Source organism: Sinocyclocheilus rhinocerous, unplaced genomic scaffold (assembly GCF_001515625.1).
Source record: "Sinocyclocheilus rhinocerous isolate Xijiao unplaced genomic scaffold, SAMN03320098_v1.1 scaffold20, whole genome shotgun sequence".
Lineage (NCBI taxonomy): Eukaryota > Metazoa > Chordata > Actinopteri > Cypriniformes > Cyprinidae > Sinocyclocheilus > Sinocyclocheilus rhinocerous.
Window position 1 is genome coordinate 1656236 of NW_015640468.1, and position 18409 is coordinate 1674644.

At 41.6% G+C, this 18409-nt stretch overlaps 2 protein-coding genes across 3 annotated transcripts; one reads left to right on the forward strand and one right to left on the reverse strand.

The window, feature by feature from the left end:
* Nucleotides 1-1757: 1757 nt before the first annotated feature.
* LOC107753124 (shematrin-like protein 2) lies at nt 1758-2824 on the forward strand. Its single transcript, XM_016569247.1, has 2 exons — nt 1758-2085; nt 2128-2824. The coding sequence occupies exons 1-2, from the start codon at nt 1854-1856 to the stop codon at nt 2298-2300; spliced, it is 405 nt and encodes a 134-aa protein (XP_016424733.1). The 5' UTR covers nt 1758-1853; the 3' UTR covers nt 2301-2824.
* A 1289-nt stretch (nt 2825-4113) lies between these two features.
* LOC107753123 (coiled-coil domain-containing protein 92-like) lies at nt 4114-16969 on the reverse strand. 2 transcript variants are annotated; one of them, XM_016569246.1, is made up of 3 exons: nt 16823-16969; nt 14999-15037; nt 4114-5374 (listed from the first exon to the last, which is right to left on the reverse strand). In XM_016569246.1, the coding sequence occupies exons 1-3, from the start codon at nt 16956-16958 to the stop codon at nt 4497-4499; spliced, it is 1053 nt and encodes a 350-aa protein (XP_016424732.1). In that variant the 5' UTR covers nt 16959-16969; the 3' UTR covers nt 4114-4496. The 2 variants fall into 2 exon arrangements, with proteins under 2 accessions (XP_016424732.1, XP_016424731.1); XM_016569245.1 differs by having other exon boundaries at nt 14996-15037.
* Between the last annotated feature and the right edge of the window lie 1440 nt (nt 16970-18409).

Genomic DNA, 18409 nt, shown 5'->3' on the forward strand with positions numbered 1-18409 from the left:
TGCTTTCCAAATAAATAAATAAATACACATTTTAAAATTACTTGTGTATATATATATATATACACACACCCTACCAAATTTTACCAAATCAAATTTTGGAATAATTAAGATTTTTTTTCATGTTTTTGAAATAAATCTTTTTTGCTCACCAATATTAATAGATACAACTTTTGATTTTAATAATGTGTTAGTAAATGTTGGAATCAACATTAACTAAGATTAGTAAATGTAAAAAGGTATTTATCATTGTTAGTTAATGTACTTAACTAATGTTAACAAATGGAACCTTACTGTAAAGTGTTACCAAAAGTTCTGTTAAATTGTAATAGTATTTCACAATGTTCCTGTTATTACTCTATTTTTCATCAAATAAATGCAGTCTTTGTGAGCAAAGAGACTTTCAGAAACATAAAACATTCCTAAATATTCCAAATTTTTTGACCGGTAGTGTGTATAAATATAGATACTGAGGCCAACTGCATAAACATAGACACTATGTTAAAATTCTGTCTTAAGAACTAGTTTGACCACCTAGCAGTTAGCCAAGAGTTACTCAGTCTCACTTTTCTGATTAAAACTGGGCCAATCTGCGTTTTTGTTACTGACTTTAAACAGTTATGACCAGTCTAGAAAACAAATTAGATGGCTAACTTTTTAAGACCTAAGCAGTTTATGCAACCGGCCCCTGATGATGATGTCATACTGAAAACATTTAGTCACTGCATGGGCACGGTTGTATTTCTATGGCCTCTGAAGAAAGACTTTGTTTTTTTTCTCAAAGGACATTGCAGGTTTTTGTACTTTTTTTACTATGAAAAAAGATTACATATAAACATCCTTAAAAAGAGGTAAGACTCTTAAAAGATTTGTTTTTAGAGGATATATCTTGAATTATTTTTTTCCCTTGTTTTAAAAACAAAATTGTCTCTCAAATGTATTAAACTTATGCTTAAACAGCCAATAACCAACAGGGTTCTTAAAAAAAAAAAAAAAAGTGATATCCTCTGAAAACAATTTTTACAGAATATATCTTGCATTATTTATTTTTTTCCTTAAGGTTATTTTTTCTTACAGGAATACATGATAAATAGCTGCTTTTTTTCCAGATAAGAGCCTATAGACATTTTAGAAAATAAGACCTCTCTAATTTCTCTTTCTTGACATTATTGGCTTTCTCTATATCCATCTTTCTAACACCTTGTCCTCTGTGTCCACTAATCAGACAGATCTCATTGGGACCGATGAGTCAAAGACTGATTGGTTTTTTGGGCTATGTTTAGCTCTTTGCTTTCAGAGAGTTTACATGCACAGCCTTTGTTACCAGACTACACAGTACACGTGGATTCAGTCAACCTCTGATCTTGTGTTTTCACAGCATCTTCCAGGATGTTCTCCCAATATAAAATCATCTTTTTTTTTAAAGTGACGTGACATGTGGCCAAGTATGGTGACCCATACTCGGAATTAGTGCTCTGCATTTAACCCATCCAAAGTGCACACACACAGCAGTGAACACACACACACCATGAACACACACCCGAAGCAGTGGGCAGCCATTTATGCTGCGGCGCCCGGGGAGCAGTTGGGGGTTCGGTGCCTTGCTCAAGGGCACCTCAGTCGTGGTATTGAAGGTGGAAGAGAGCGCTGTACATTCACTCCCCCCACCTACAATCCCTGCCGGTACGAGACTCGAACCTGCAACCTTTGGGGATACGAGTCCGACTCTCTAACCATTAGGCCACGACTTCCCCCATCTTGTTGATGAACTGCCTGCTACTCCTGACTGTGATGTTTCCTGCGGTCCAGTCACATCGGGGCGGGGGCTTTGGCCGTGGGGGAGGCCGAGGTGGAGGATGGGGCGGAAGCAGCTCTGGTCGCACGGGAGGGGAGGAGGCGGTGGACATTACCGTGCCCCACCAGTCCATACTGGAGGCTCCTTGGGACACAGTGCTGGGAAGGTAGCAGGGGCGGCCGCCGCCGGAGCTCTAGGGGGAATGCTGGTCGGACACGGCTTGAGCTCCATGGCCCGACCTGGATATGGGTACGGGCATGGGTATGGAGGATATGGAGGCTACGGTGCGGGGTATGGGCATGGCCACGGGTACGGCCACGGACATGGACATGGACATGGGCATGGGCACGGACACGAAGGACATGGTGGTGAGCATTCAGGAGATCATGTTCACAACGAGACAGATGTGGATTATTACACAGATGCTGCCAGTTCTGGACCTATTTATAGCTGCGTGACAGTTTTTGGACTCGTGATGTCATTCTTACTTGGGTACATTCTGTCATAAAGGACACTTTGGCACTTGGCATGGGTCAGTCTTGGGCACCTTCTTGCATCTGTCACTTCTTTCGATACAAAAATAATCGAACAAAATAAAAAATGTGTGACAGACGCAGCATTAAAACATGGGAGTAAAATGTAAAGCAATTAAACCACTATCAAGGATTTCATTACACCTGAGGCCTCTGTGCATGATCTCTGCCAAAGTTTTGTGTTAAATTGACAGCAGAAAATAAGGTTACATTTGCTTGATTGGCGTTTTGAGCAAGTTCTGTTTCCAATGTTTCCTCAGTGTTTGTTTTTTTAGCTCTGAAGCGAGCGTTATGATGAGCATATGCAAGAGTTATGATGAGCATATGCCTGAGTCAGAAGCCTGTCATTTTTTTTTCCCAGATTGATGGTTTTTATAAATGATGTAGATTTTTTTCATGATTTAATTAATCTGAATAATGGAATTTTGTATCATTTAAAATATATGATGAATAGCATGTAGTTTATCATCTAAAGAGATTTGCAGAGCATCATGTATGTGTGTGTGTGTGTATATATATACAGTGGGTACGGAAAGTATTCAGACCCCCTTAAATCTGAATACTTTCCGTACCCACTGTATATATACTGTATATGTTGAATGTTATTAATAAAAGCAAGCAAAACATGATTATAAACTGAAGTGACCTCTTTGAGACCTTTGATTTCTGTAGGTCTTTAATAAGGAAAAGCAGGATTGTTCACATTAGCCTGTAGATATGTGAATGAAAGGGGAAGGAGAGTTGAAGGAGAGTGGAGATTCCAGTACTACAGCAGTGCTCATGAATAAATATGAGTAGATATGAATATGCATTAGAACATTAAATCAGCAGGCAATGATGAGATTTGGCAATATATGAGTGTGTGTTTGCACCTTGAGTCAAACGGAGCGGGACATCAATGACGAGAAGAACAGAAAGCGCGAAGATGATGCTGACAGTCAAATGGGAAAGAAAAACAAACATTTGGCATGCTCACAGTTCTCCTTCCCAACTGATGTGAGACAAAGAAGTTATTCAAATGACCATGAACAAAAGTCTTTTACATCTTATTTTAGTTTATACAGTGTTGCATACTGCCATTTACGTCAGCGAACATTCAAAATAAAACAAGGCTTATGGCAAAATCACATTAAACCATAATAAGCTTGACGAAGTGTGTCGAGTCCAGGGCAAATCTTGTTAAAGGGCTCGGGCGCTCTCTACCTCACTTCCCCGAGCTCTTTAACAAGCAGCTGATTGTCTTAAGCCAAAACGATTCCATTGCTTTCGCTTGTACACCTTCTTAGATCTGTTTATCAGTATGTATGTTTATTTTTGTACTGCTAATATGAAATAAATATACTTCCTAAAATACTTGACGTTTTGTCATTTTTAATTCTGTGTGAGTGATAATGTGGGTAAATGTGGTTTGATTTAGTCAGAAATCCTAGATAACTGGGATTGTGACTGTATTAAATGAACTATTACTTTGGTCCTAAAAATAGACAGCATTTTCTGATGTGGACTTGATATTGACAGCCTTTTGGAGTTTTACATGCAAAATAACCCTAACAAAGAGCATCAGCAGGCAATGATGAGATTTGGCAATATATGAGTGTGTGTTTGCACCTTGAGTCAAACGGAGCGGGACATCAATGACGAGAAGAACAGTAAGCGTAAAGAAGATGCTGAAAGTCAAATGGGAAAGAAAAACAAACATTTGGCATGCTCACAGTTCTTCTCAACCGACGTGAGACAAAGTAGTTATTCAAATGACCATGAACAAAAGTCTTTTACATCTTATTTTAGTTTATACAGTGTTGCATAAAAAGCAGCAGGATATACAGAAGCTCTCGCTGCCATACTTAGTCTCTCCATCTTTCCCTTTAAAACACACACATATTCTCTGACACTCACAAAAACAGTCTTTGCCTAAATCACTCGCCAGTGTGTGTTGTTCAGCATATCCCAGGGTTGTGCTGTGCTATTGTGTTTGTAAGTTGTTTAAATCTGTAGTGTGTGTTTGTGTTTTATGCGTTTGTTGACTAGGTTGTTTGTGATATGTTGATGATTTGAGCATCTGTATCCATGTTTGTGTGTTTTCACAGTCATGAAGATTTCTGCATATACTGCATTGGTTTTAATACGTCTATATTTATATACTATCTGTTTTAAGACGCCATTTGTCAGTCTTAAACAGTTCTGTCTGCACCTGAGCGTTTGCGAACCACCTGCTCCCCATTGACCTGGTCCACCGCGAGGGTCTCCACTTCCGCCTGTTGTCGGGCTGCACCTCCACCTGCTGAGGGCGAACGGTGGATCCGATGCGCCACTCCTATATGCACGTTAGCACGGGCATGGGGTCCCTCCTGCGCTGGGCTATTCCTGGGACCCGGGGGCACTGGGGTGTGGGTGGGGCTTAATGGTCCAGGGGGTGTGGCTGAAGAAGAAATGGGCGGGATTACAGAGGGGCGTTCCCGCAGCACCGGCTGAGACTCTACGGGGGCCGCGGGCTCTCTGGCTTTTAGGAATGGTGTGGGATCTGGCATGGCATCTACCGAATCCCTCAGTACCACCCTGCGGCCGTCTGCGGCGCCCAACCGGTACAGCTCCGTGTATTCAGAGTGCAGCGGCTGCGAAAGACTTTTGCGCATGCGCCTGCGAGGGGTCTCGGGTTGCCGGACGTCTTTGTCGTTTCCCGACGCAGCAGGAACGGGAGGAGGGGTGGGTTTCAAAGAGCTGACGGGGCTGACGGAGGGGCTTATACTCGCCGCGCCCCCGGCGAGAAGGCGTTTTTTGGTAGCGTGGAGCTGGGAGGTGAGGTAGGCAATGGTGCTGGCTCTCTGCTCCAGCTCTCCAGACAGCACAGCCAACTTATGGCTCTTCAACTTTAGTTCATCCAGGTACTTCTTCTCTCGCTCACGGATGGTGTTCTCCAACACCGAGATCATGGCGTTCTTCTGCTCCAGATCTCGCAGGAGCTCCGTGTTTTCCTGCTCTTTAGCCTTCAGCTGAGACTCCAGCTCCTCACAGCGCTGATGCAGCTCTCTGCAGCGAGCCTCACCATCATCTGAGAGAGAACAAGACGTAAGATACAAACATTTAAAAAGGATGCTACGCACAAATATACACTCTATTTCAGGGCTCTTCAACTCCAATCCTGGAGGGCCAGTGTTCTGCTGAGTTTAGCTCTAACCCAAACCAAACACATCTGAATGAGCTAATAAAGGTGTTCAGAATTACCTGAAAATTAGATGGGTGGGTTAAACTGGGATTGTACTAATGTCTGCAGGACATTGGCCTTCCAGGACTGGAGTTGAAGAGCCCTGCTCTATTCCGCCTATATCGTCAGCATTTTAAGATTAGGCATGTTTTAAAATTGATCACTTGTGAGTGATGATTCTGTGATGATCATTATGCTTGCTTAGAAGCCAGCTGTCTATCTAAGAAGAGAAGCTATTTGCTAGGTTTAGAAATAAAGCTATTGTGTTAAATTCAATGTCTGTAATAATAATAATATGTTTTAAAAAAAGAGATTATGCAAACTGACTGAAATATTAGCCTGTAGAGGGCAGCAGTGAACTGTGAAGCAGATATCAATAAACCAATTACCTCTGCAGAACTAATGGCTATGAAACATTAAACCCTTTTCCTACACAGGAACACTCCTCCCTTAAGATCTGATGTTAAGCTTTTGACAAACAGCATTTGTTGTATTATGACAAAAACTCATTTACCTTAGCTCAGCATAGATATTATTGATTTCTCCATGAATTTAGCTGGATAAACACATTGTAAAAACAGATCATTCTGAAGCATCTTATTGAAAATCACTGCATCATTTAAAAAATGTACATAGGTTATGTCAGTCTTATAAATGTCTAAGATTGTTAAAGACATGCATTTAGCAGCCAAACAGGGTGGGGCTGAGACAGACACCTTGGAGAGAGACTCCACACACTCATAAGAAGGGGGAATGAAGGGCAGACACACAGATCCTATCTCCCATTACACTGCTAATGGATGTGAAGGTTGTGGGAATAGCAATGTCCCTCTTTATTGACCTTCAGCTTTGCAACAGCCTAAACAATGGCAAGCGAGGGAAGATTTTTCTCTCTTTCTTACTTTCTTGCTTTCTCTCGGGTTAAATTTATCATACTTCACTGCATGACAAAAAAGTAAACAATTGTAACTACAAAATAAATAAATAAAATAATAAAATAAAAACCAGTATAGTATACAGTAGTATATAGAGTAAAATTATAGAATCACAAATTTAACAAAAGATTAAGCACATTTCCCCAAGAAAACGAAAATTGAATCTAATTAATCAGAAAAATGCAAAATCAGTGCAAATTTAAATTAGTGCAAAACAAATAAAATTAAAGCACAATAGACAAAATGGCATATAAAAGTAGCATTAACAAATAAAACAAAGTAAAGCAAAGCAAAGCAAAGCAAAGCAAGGCAAAGCAAAGCAAAACAAAACAAATGTACAGCAAAACTTTGTGTTTTGTTCATTTAATGTCAGATTCTCATATTAAAGTCATCCGGTACACTTCATTTGAGATAACAAGGGTCTCAGTTCTATGTGATCTCTCTAATTATTAAAATTGACATGCAGAATGAGCTCATTTTGGAGAATGACTCACACTCACTCTATCACTTTCCCTGACCGCTTCATTACCACTTAGCAATGGCCACCCCAGATAATGAGGTCACCATTAAATTCACACACAAACCCAGTTGGACAGCCATAATACATCCACTAAACACACTCCAGCACAGTCATCTGAGGTCAAAGCGACAGCTTCAGTATGAGAGAGTGTTTACAGGTGAAACTGTGATAAGTATACTTCATTCTTCACAATGCTAATATCACATGTGTCACGGTAGAGAGCAACAGATGTCACTCTAATCAGCAATCGGTGGTGTAGTTATCTGTTACGGACATGTAGTTTAATGTAGCAAATTAGCTTAAAAGGGAAATGCATATAAATAATTACAATTAATTATAATTAATTACAATTATTTACATCAGCTGCCAGTAGTAACTGTAGCAGAATTAATATTACCATCAACTAATCTGTTTGTCCAGCGAACATTCAGTGTAATTTCATATCAACTCTGAAAAATATTTTTATATTTTTATTTTCGTGGCCATAGAAAATAACTTTCTACAGTACTAATGCATTAGAGCATGTAACAAGATTAGGAATCGTTAAAGGAACATTATCCACAAGCAGTGACAGAATCAGAAACTCATGTAACTTTCACACAAAATTTTCATTAACTAAACACTAACACAAACTAGTCTAACAAACATACACACACATACACACACATACTCACACATACATACACAGGGGAGTTAAAGTTGATTAATTAAACCGTTAGAGAAACCAGAGAATGCAGTTATAGAAAATGAGTCAGTTAACCACCTGAGCAGAAACCATCAGCACTATAAGGGGGTATTTTCGTTTCGTTGGGTTTCGTTTAGTTAAATGTACGATACTTGCATTGCCTTGGCCGTTGAACGAGTGTCCGGATGCAGTCTCAGATGAAAGTCTTGATGGTTTGAAGGTTTGGTGGTGTTGGAATTGCGATCACGTTGATAAACTCCAAAGATGTTACTCTGACTCTGTGGTGATTGGGAGAGTTCTCTCCCAAGTGAAAAGTGGCAACATGGCTTGCTGCAGCTTTGATGTCCTGCAGGCACGGGAGAGGCCCCGCGGGTCACGGTCGGACTGGAATGTATGAGAGGCAAGGAGGTAAGCACACCGAAGAAGAGAGAAGAGAGAGGTGGGTCACTGATGTGAGGCCTTTTAACTTCTATGGAGGTCACACCTCCAGGCGGTCAGTGAGCCAATGGTGACAAACTATTGGGAAAGTTTACAACTCTGTTATTTTGCATACGTAACTGGATTGGGTGCTGATGCAAAAACTATTAAAGATTCTTAGAAAACTAATATGTTGCATAGGTATCAACATGTAATATATACACTCTCATTTAGATCATCAAAATATGAATTCATAGATACCAAATATGGTATAGGTGAGGTTACATTAACTAGCATGCATAAAACAGTATACAATACAAAAGACAATATACAAGGAAGTAATAATCATAGACACAATGTTCTGGAGATGTTCATTCATAGAAGGTTTTCTATGAATAAAAAGAGAAGAGTCCATTTTTATGTGCATTATTTGTCTTTCATATGGGGAAATGGAGTGAGAGTTCCGCATTCCTTTGAAGAATAAAACCAGTGTTTTCAGATTATTTGTCATTGTTTGTCATGGTAACCAGAGGCCTGATCTGCCTTTTTGGGGTGTTAGTTGCTCTTCAGGGGTTGTCCACAGAACTCTAACACATAGTTTGATTTTTTGGGTAAGGGGGTTTGCTGGATTATTCATTAAATATATAATGAATAATTGTGTGTCTGATTGGTCCAAACGCTCCATATATCCTCCCTTTCAAACATTGTTGTCAATCCAATAGACAACAGTGAGCGACGTCACAGAACAATCAGACACGCATCTGCTCCTCAAGGCTGGGAGACAGAGGTGGCAGGAGGGCAGCAGGTGGTCTGCTCAAACATCACCAGAAGTCTGACGTTTGCGGTGTCGCTTTGCTCTTGTGGTGGCACTGACTTGAGCTTGCCTGAGTGGTGTCAGAGGAGCTTTTGCTGTTGGGCACGGGGACTCGTTACTCTATCCAACGTTGTCCTGGGTTGTCCATCGGTTTACGGGACGTTCCTCCCTTGGAGGGGTCTGATGCGGTGTTATGTTGGGCAAGGAGTCAGAAGTTTTGTCCTTCCCAGTACTCCTCGGTTGAGTTCTGTTCAAGGACCTCTATTGCTAGCATCATCAGCTCCTGTAGCTCAGAAGTAGGTGTGTCCAGCTGTTCTTGTGCAGCCTATGTTTGGCACCTGTGTTAAGGGTGTGGAGGAGGATGTTGTTGTAGACGGCTGTTGGACACCCTGTGATGTTTTCAGCGTGAGAATGCCCAGGTCTGGAACCTGGGTCTGTTGCCATGGTGACCGTTCTATCCTCTGCTGGCTAGGGGCTTTCTGTAGAAGGGTCTTGCATTGTGGCAATGCTGGGTGCCTTTTGGTGCCCGCTTTGGATTCTGGGTTGTGCAGTGAAGAATCAGTGGGAACTTACAAACACCTTTAGTCGAGGCCTTGTGCTTGTTAAAGGCCATCTGTGTCAGGTCATGCAGTTGTTGAATAGGCATTGTGCGGGGACAGGCCTTAATGCCTAAATGGTGACTTACAATGGGGTGGAGGTTTCGGAGGAAAAGGCTCTTGAAGCTGGTGTCCTTGTACATCCCAGGTTCATTGCAAGCTCTGAAGAAAGCTTGTCGAAGTCTGTGGTAATAAGCATTGAGAGTTTTATGCCGGCCCTGTTTGGTGGCTAGGGCAGCGATCAGAGTTTCAGAATCTGGGTCTGAGAATTCTTTTATGATGGCTTGTTTTAGATATCGATTGGATGTGTTTTGGCTGTTGAGCCAGAAAGTGTCGCACCTCTGGGCTGGAGGTGATCCAGAGCAGATAGAGTCTATCTTGGTGGTTCACACTTGCCCAAGACTGCAGGTGGAAGTCAATGTCTCGCAGGTAGGTGTGGACATCGTGGACTCCTGTAAGATCTGGTGTAAATGTTGGGATGTTTCTGGCCATTTGGTTGAGGTCTTTGAGTGTCACTTCAGGTGTCATTTCAGAGTTTGTCTGAATTGATCATTTTCCTTCTGTGGCTGCAGAGGTTGTCAGGAAACTGACTGATGTATCAGTCAGAAGGCTTTGGCTCCCCCCTTTGTATCTGTGTACATATGAAGAGTCCATTTTTATGGCCATTATGTGTCTTTCCTGTGGGGAAATGGAGTGAGAGTTGCACTGCCCGCATTCCTTTGAGCAATAAAATGTCTCCAGTCACCTAACATCTACTGAAGCCTTATGAAATCTTGCGGGCGAATGGAGTTCAAGTGCGTGAAATAGAGACACTATAAGGCGGTGCTGAACGCCATTGCCTCAGAATCTTTGGACTGAAGCAGAGTGCAGCTGACAAAGACTCTGAGCTATGTAACACGGCAACATACGCAGTGTCTTGTTTCCGCTTCTCAGGGAACCGAGGTTACGCTAGGTAACCGGAGACATTCCCCCAAGAGTCGGTCTCTCGACACTGCGTCATCAAAGATGTCGCTTTGGGGATCTCATAGCGAAGGTCCAGATCGGCTGCAAGAAAAGCCGTTGACCTCAGCTAAAAGTACTTCACACAAAGGAAGACCTCATAAGCTCAGCGGCATAGCAGCTATACGAGCAAGTTGCACAAGCATTAGATTACTGCAAACACATCGCAGAGTAAAGGACAGCGACCTGCATCCTGGATTAACTATACACTCACTGCCAGCATTCATGTCGGCGCTTGTCTCCAGACTGTATTAACAGCAGCCATTCAGCACCGCAGACACATGGATAGGCAACGACACTATCACCTAGCAATGTTTACCCCAGGATGTGTGATCACCACACCATCACAGTGTGCTGGTGGCCAAATAATGCATGAGACAGCAACACAGACACTACTGCATAATGTTGCAACCGATGGCAAGCCTGACCGTGCTGTGCGGCTAATGGTGGTGGTCATGCCAACACCTAGTACTGATGTCTGCTGCAGCAACGAAGCCGGTGCTGTCATGAACATAATGGATGCAAGGTTAACACTGTGCAGATAAACACGAAGGCAGCAGTAGCACTGGTTACACAACTTAGTCTAACACTGCCAACTCGGTGGGGCTGCAACAGTTTAAGACGAATGCTGAACATTGATTTCAGCTACCTTGATTCCTGCATGGACAATGCATGCGTTGCAAGGAAAATTCAGGCTATAATAACACGTATAGGCTATAGCAACATGCATAGGTGTCTACCTGGCATAAGTTTTTCAGCAAAGGTTACTACCTGTGTGGGAGAAACCAACAAAACGATGATGGATTCCTGTCTGTGCTTTTACACCGTGAATGTGTACAACAGCAATGTGCATAGATATAGCCCACGAGGGCGACCATTCACACAGAAAGGCAGCAGTGTCTGTGCCTGTAACAACAGACTGTGAATGGCTACAAGACCAAGTTGAACACAACTTCGCATGGGCGTCAACAACTGCCATAATAGTCCACATGACTTATCTGACACTACCTACAATCTCAGTTCAAGTTGTAGACATAATCCTCTTGCAAAGGCAAACTCGTGATGTGAGTGAGGAAACATTCAAGTCACAGAACTGACCAGAGTGCCAAGCACGAGTTGATCATGGAGACGGGCGAGATGTGATCAGCCTTCTTGTGCCACATGAAGTGATGTTTTATGAACTAATTTCGGGAGGAGCATGTGCAGATAATCACCCCGGCCAATCCACTATCAGTAATCACATCATCTATCCAACCACCATGAGAGAGAACCACTCCTCACCATTGACCCATTCCTACGGGGGGAGTGCTCTGCGTTAGGGCAGATACAGAGCTCGGAGCCCTCTCCCTGGACAGTGGGGGGAGTGCCCTGGGTTCGGGAAGAATTACCAAGCTCGGAGCCTTCTTCTCGGACAGCACGCCAAATACGCATACTATTCTTCTCGCTTTATTATCTGCAAGGCGAACTCATGAAGTGATGTTTCATTAACAAATTTAGGGAGGAGCACGCGCAGATAATCAACCCGGTCAATCCACTATCAGTAATCACATCATCTATCCAACTACCACGAGAGAGAACCACTGTAAATAATCATAGCAGCCTTACCTTCATTCTCTCTAGTCTTTCAGCATCCCTCCACTACCCCGACTCCTCACCGTCGACCCATTCCTACGGGGGGAGCGCTCTGCATTCGGGCAGATGCCGAGCTCAGAGCCCTCTCCCTGGACAGGGGGAAGTGCCCCGGGTTCGGGAAGAATTATAGAGATCGGAGCCCTTTCCTCGGACAGCACGCCAAATACGCATACTATTCTTCTCGCTTTATTATCTGCAAGGCGAACTCGTGAAATTCTTATTGACAAGACATTCTGCCGGGCGACTATAAATATTGTGTTATGCTGTTATATAAAAAAAAAGAGGGCATTCAGTTGCTTGCCAAGGCGACTAACAGGATATCTGACCATAAAGTAGATATATTCAGGTCCACTGATATAATCCAGTCCCCTGGCCTGTGCGAGGGTCTGTCTCAATGCGCTCACTTGAATAGACATGCATTAGTTCAAGTCCAAGATGACACCAGACTCCTTGTGGAGTGGAGACAAATCTCTATCGGGCAGTCGACTCTATGAAGTAGAGGTCTGCGCAGGACTGTTTTTTTAGTCCCACTCCCGCAAGGTGTGTTTATATCATTTAAGTGCCGGGCATTTTGTCTTCTGTACACGATAGACCGCTGCACTGAGACAAGGAGCTGTTTATATCGTGTGAATGAGGAGCTTAAGTGATTTGTGCTTTGTACATGGCAGATCGCAGCTCTAGACGGGGGCTGCACATGTAGAGATCAAGGACCATGCAGGACCTGTGCCAACATGAGAACCCTTGTTGCAGTCTCCGCGCTCGGCTTGCAGCTCTACCGCGGGGGTAGATGGGCTGTGTAAGAGGAATGCGGACGCTTAGTCCGGAGTCCATAAGTTCCACCGCTGTTATTGAGGGCAGATGGACTCGTGCAGCCCTGCTTTAAGAGTGGGCATCGCCCAGGCAGAAACACAGCGGTCCGGAAGGCATCTGAAAGAAATGTCATACTTACCAGAATGCTGCAGGGGAACGGCAATCCAGGCACCAACTCCAGTATGTGCATATATCAACGGTGAGCTGTAGATGGCTTCTTGTAGCTGAAGGAGAAAATTCTGAGACAATGGCATTCAGCGCTGCCTTATAGTGTGGGGGAGCCCGCGTCTATTTCGCATGTTTGAACGCCACTGGTGGGCGAATTCTCGCCCGCGAGATTTCATAAGGCTTCAGTAGATTCGAGGAAGGAGGGGATAACCCCAAAGCGACATCTACGATGACACAGAGAGACCGACTCGAGAGGGAACCAGTGTTATCAGATGATTTGTTAGTGCTTGCCATGGTAACCAGAGGCCTGTTCGGCCTTTTTGGGGTGTTAGTTGCTCTTCGGGGGTTGTCCACAGAATTCTAACACATAGTTTACTTTTTTGGGTGAGGGGGTTTCCTGGATTATTCATTAAATATAATTAATAATTGTATGTCTGATTGGTCCAAACGCTGCATTAATGTGAATGAATCATCTGCTGTTACTCCAGTCAACAGAACGTGTTGGGTTTAAGTTGGAACAGAAATAATCTCTATTATTATGTGATAGCTGGATTAAGAGTGATTCTTGATCTTTGAAGTGAGAGGAATATGTTATCCTCATTTGCTAAGTCTCTTATGTCATTTTGAATGTCATTCCACATAAAAACAAGTGTTTTGATGCATGGCAGTGGTGTTGGTCTGAAATATCATGGCTATTGTTAGGAACATGAGCGTTGGGATGTAGTCAGCAGGTTGCAGATGATGCATTAGCCTTTTGCATTAGTACTGTATTAGCCTAGTCATTCATAATCTCATTTCCTGTGCTAGACACGTCTCTGGCTCACATCAGCCACATGCGCAAACACAAACAACAGCCTGTCCAATCATACAGACACTAAACAAATGTGAAACTAATTCATTATAAAGTAATACTGCACAGCTCTCTGGAATAATTTATTCTGATTGGTAAACTGTTACCAAATCAAAATTCTGACTGGTTAGATTCTGCAGAAATCTAATCTGCAAATTAATCATCATAATATAAAAATAAATATTGTGAGATTGTTGCAGTGTTTGTTATGGTGTTTTCTTTCTGTTATAATGGTCTATTTTTCTATTTAACATGTTTTGACTATTTTTTGCTATTTTTCTTAGAAGTGAGACAATACAATAATTTCAACTCCAAAATCAATATTTCAAGTATGTATTTGTTGTAGTTATGTAATAAACAGGATAATGTATAGTCAGCTGGTCTTTATCATGTAAAGAACTTTGAAAGCCTCGAAACCTTCAATGTTTTGCCTGGAAACTGCATGTCTGTGGGAACTGTGTTGAGCATTCAGATGCCTAAATGTTTTATCAGTGCATTGTGTGTTTGTGCGGAGACTGAAAAGCCAACATATATTAAACGGAGTGAAAGAGAAAAGGAGAGAGAGGGAAATGGCAGTCCCTGTGGGCAGCAGGGGGTCTTATGTGTGTGTGCTTGCTGGGTGGGTCGCTGGTTGCCAGGTTACATGGCACGACCGTGGTGGGATATGTGCGAAGAGGGTCACAGTTCTCTTTCTTTGCGGGAAACAAAAAAAAGTCTTATTTACAACCTGCTGCAAAGAGGGAGCAAAACAGCAGCAGATAAATAAAGAGACTGCCAGACAAAACAAGAAACTAAAAATAAATATGAACAGCATTTCTGGATGTTTCCATTTGGCCTTCCTCCTGCTGGTTGCATGTCCATCTGTCTGTGCGTCTACCAGGCTGTCAGAGATTTCTTTTAACAGGTGAACATGTGGTTGACAAGTACTTTGACAGCATTCTAGCAACACCTGATACACACAGCCCCGTTGCATGAACATTTTGTTCTGACCCCATGTGAGTGTGAATGCAGCCACATGTAAAGCGTGTGTGAGAAATCTTACCACCTGGATCAGAGCTCCGCATTGTCAGCTCATATGTCAGGTCTGTGAAACAAAAGAGAGGACAGAAGGAGTGGACAGAACGACAAAGGGAGGAGTGTGAGAGAGAGAGAGAGAGAGAGAGAGATCAAATGTTAGGCTGGCAGCACGGAACATCACACTACCTTAAATGACAACAGTTGAAGATCACATGACACAAGACATCACCTGAAACAGGAGGAGATCAAGAGAGTGAGAGCAAAAACAGAGAAACAGTAACACAACAGAGAGTCAACCAAGGATAAAAGAACATGTGGGAGTCAGTGGGACTATACAAACAACATGAAACTTCAAATTCTGTAGTTTACTGAATACTGAGTTTTGTTTTGTTTTTCTTGTTTTTCTTTGCTGTTTGGCTGTGATGTTTTGCTGTACTGTTTTGTTTTGTGTTTTTTGCTTTGATTTGTGCAATAATGAATCACATACAATAGCACCACGATTTCATGCTAACTTAAAAAAAAAAAGACCATGGAGATTGGAGTGAAGCAGCGTTAGATGAGAATCGAGCCATCTAGAATGAGATTAACTGTATTCTCTCAATCCTGAACCATAATCCCTGTGGCACCATTTTACTCTATTAGTGTGGAGAAGTGACCTGGTGATAGGACTGCATAAGCTATACGTGCTGTACGTCTTCGAGAAAGTGCCAGAGATTTGTGTTCGTTTTTGGTCTAGACGTTTAAAATGATGCCACCTTAAGATGTCAACATCATTAAACTAATAGCAGAGATGCCTGTCATGTAATGCACAGGATTTGGCACATTTCATGAGGGCACTTGTGTGGGCGAGTTCAAATCCGGCTTGAGTCAAATCCCAATCCCATCCTCCCCTGTCCATCCTCTCATTTTCAGTCAATTGTTAATTGTCTGAATAAAAGGTGGCAAAAATCAAAAGTAAAATAAAATAAAATACAATACTAGATTAACTAATAAAACAATAATGAATCCACTGTAAACTGGCAATAATTTATCTTTAATTTATTTGAGCCATTAAATAAACGGAGTGTCTATTTACACTAAGTGCAAATAGCCCGCCTTGTTGGCAGAGGCTATTTACACTAGCTCTACCCACAAACATGTGATAGGGCTAGTCAACACTATAAAAGATGGCTGACAATTGTTAGCTCCAGTCGCGTAGATGGTACAGTGCGTACCATAGTCTTTTTTGATGCGATCGACCCGGGTTCGAATCTGCCTTTTGCCAAACTTTTTTTTCTCCCTTTTAAAATCTCATATCACATCAGAAAGGCATTTATTTTCAATAAAAATGAAGGAAATAATCAAAAAGTTGAAAGTAAAGTATCGGGTAGGGTTAGGGTAGGTGTAGGGAGGGCTTGTCCCAATAAGGTGGCATCCATTTAATAATTTGAATTAAAATTATAATTTACACTCAATATGTTATTATTGCATACTGTTTTATAATGTACTGTACTATAAAACTGAGGTGCAGATAATTGCCACTATTTGCAATACGTAGTCTAAATAGCAGAAAATCCTGCTATTTTAACATAGAATCTATGGCTATTTGCACTTCGTGTAAATAGCATCCATCACTATTTGCACTTACTGTAAATAGCATCTATCGCTAAGAAAATATGCTATTTACACTTAGTGCAAATAGCCGCTGCCTTAAATAAAAGAGACACTCCATTTTGAATGATTATAGTGCTTCATTTACTGTAGACAGTTTACAAATGAATAATGTATGTGTTTATGGATGCTTGCTAGTGCAGTTTTGCTGTAAGTGGCAGTCACTACATTATGCTCAGTGTATTGGCGTGTGTGTGTGTACCTGTGCAGTGCTGTTGTAGGCAGCGGATCTCAGCATGTAGGCCTTTCAATGTGTTGGCATGGTCTTGTTGCAGGTACAGCAGGTTCTTCTGTGCGCTGTGCAGTTGATTCTCCAAGGTAACACTCACCGAGGCCATGTTGATGATGATACACGGTCACACACTCACATGTATAAATAAACTCACTCGCTCACTCACACCTGCACATACACTAGCCCAGGAGACCTGTAAACACAAGAAAAGAAAATACTGATCACATACACAGAATATTTAGCCTTTTGACAGTTATCATTCAATTACATTTAAAAAAGCCCATACTAAAAGTTATATTAGCCAATTAGACACCTAGCTCCATTATTTCAAAGACATGCTACAAAGACACTAATTATACATGTGCAATATTGACAAGCTAATAACTATTTATTAATTGTCATTTATTATTTTTCATGTTATGGCCAATACAGTGTAAAAATTATTTTTCAATGTTGTAAATAAAACAAAGGTTACTGGAGTATATTTTACAAGAAAATACTATTTCAGTCTTTCTACTAAAACATTTCTTGTTTAAATCAATTATTTGTGAAATTTACAAGCAATTTCTGAATGAAAATTGTTTCTGCATTAGCCTAAATTTTGTTCAGTGTAGCTTGTAAGCCTCAAAGTCTTCTTAGCTAATAAAAGACTATGACTGTGGTCTGCAGTCACATTTTTGCAGTTTACGGAGTCAGGGCTGCCACAGACACAAGTGTGATATTTCAGAACATCTAATTCAGATCTGTCAGGTACTGTATTAGGGACATTTTCTGAGTGACATTCCATTAAAAAATATCACTTATAACATCTTTAATTAAACCTCTTCTGAGACATCAACATCAGTATACCTGCTACTCTGCAAGTCCCAGAGTACATGACACAACACATCTTTAAACTAATTCAACGTAACACCAAAATCACTCTTCCTACAGGCACGTGAGGTCACAATTCACCAGCAGCGAAATATAGATGTGACTGTTTGTGTAATCAGGACAAGCTTCTTTAAAACTGCACATGTGAGAAGTTTACAATAGAGCCACAGCCATATACTGAGGTCAGGAGACTGTCATACAGTACTCACACAAACACATTACTGCAATCAAATTGTTTACTCCGGTTATCACTATCCCTTCCCCGAATCATCGTCCCTTTGTCTGAGAGGACAAAGAGCTATATTTATCTAATGACAGCATAATGGTTTGACATTACGTAATGCCTTTCAGATGAGGCAGAAGCAAGGGAGAATCTGTAGATACTGTTTGTGGGAGTATTGATTTAAGGGGGTGAACGCAAGAGAGAGGCTGGTTTCCACAGACCCTGCACTGCTCAGGGATCATCTCCCATCTCAAAGTGCTCTTAAAGAGGTCATATCATACATATTTCATCATTTTATTTTTTCCCTTGACGTTTTTTGATCCACTTAAAATTTAAGTAGAGCTGGGTGATATATTGAATATTCATATCGCAATGATCTGGTGAATGAAATTAAGCAATGTTGAAATTGTCAGTGATATAGTGTGCTTTTTATCTAGCCATTAATTTTCTGTGATTAGTCT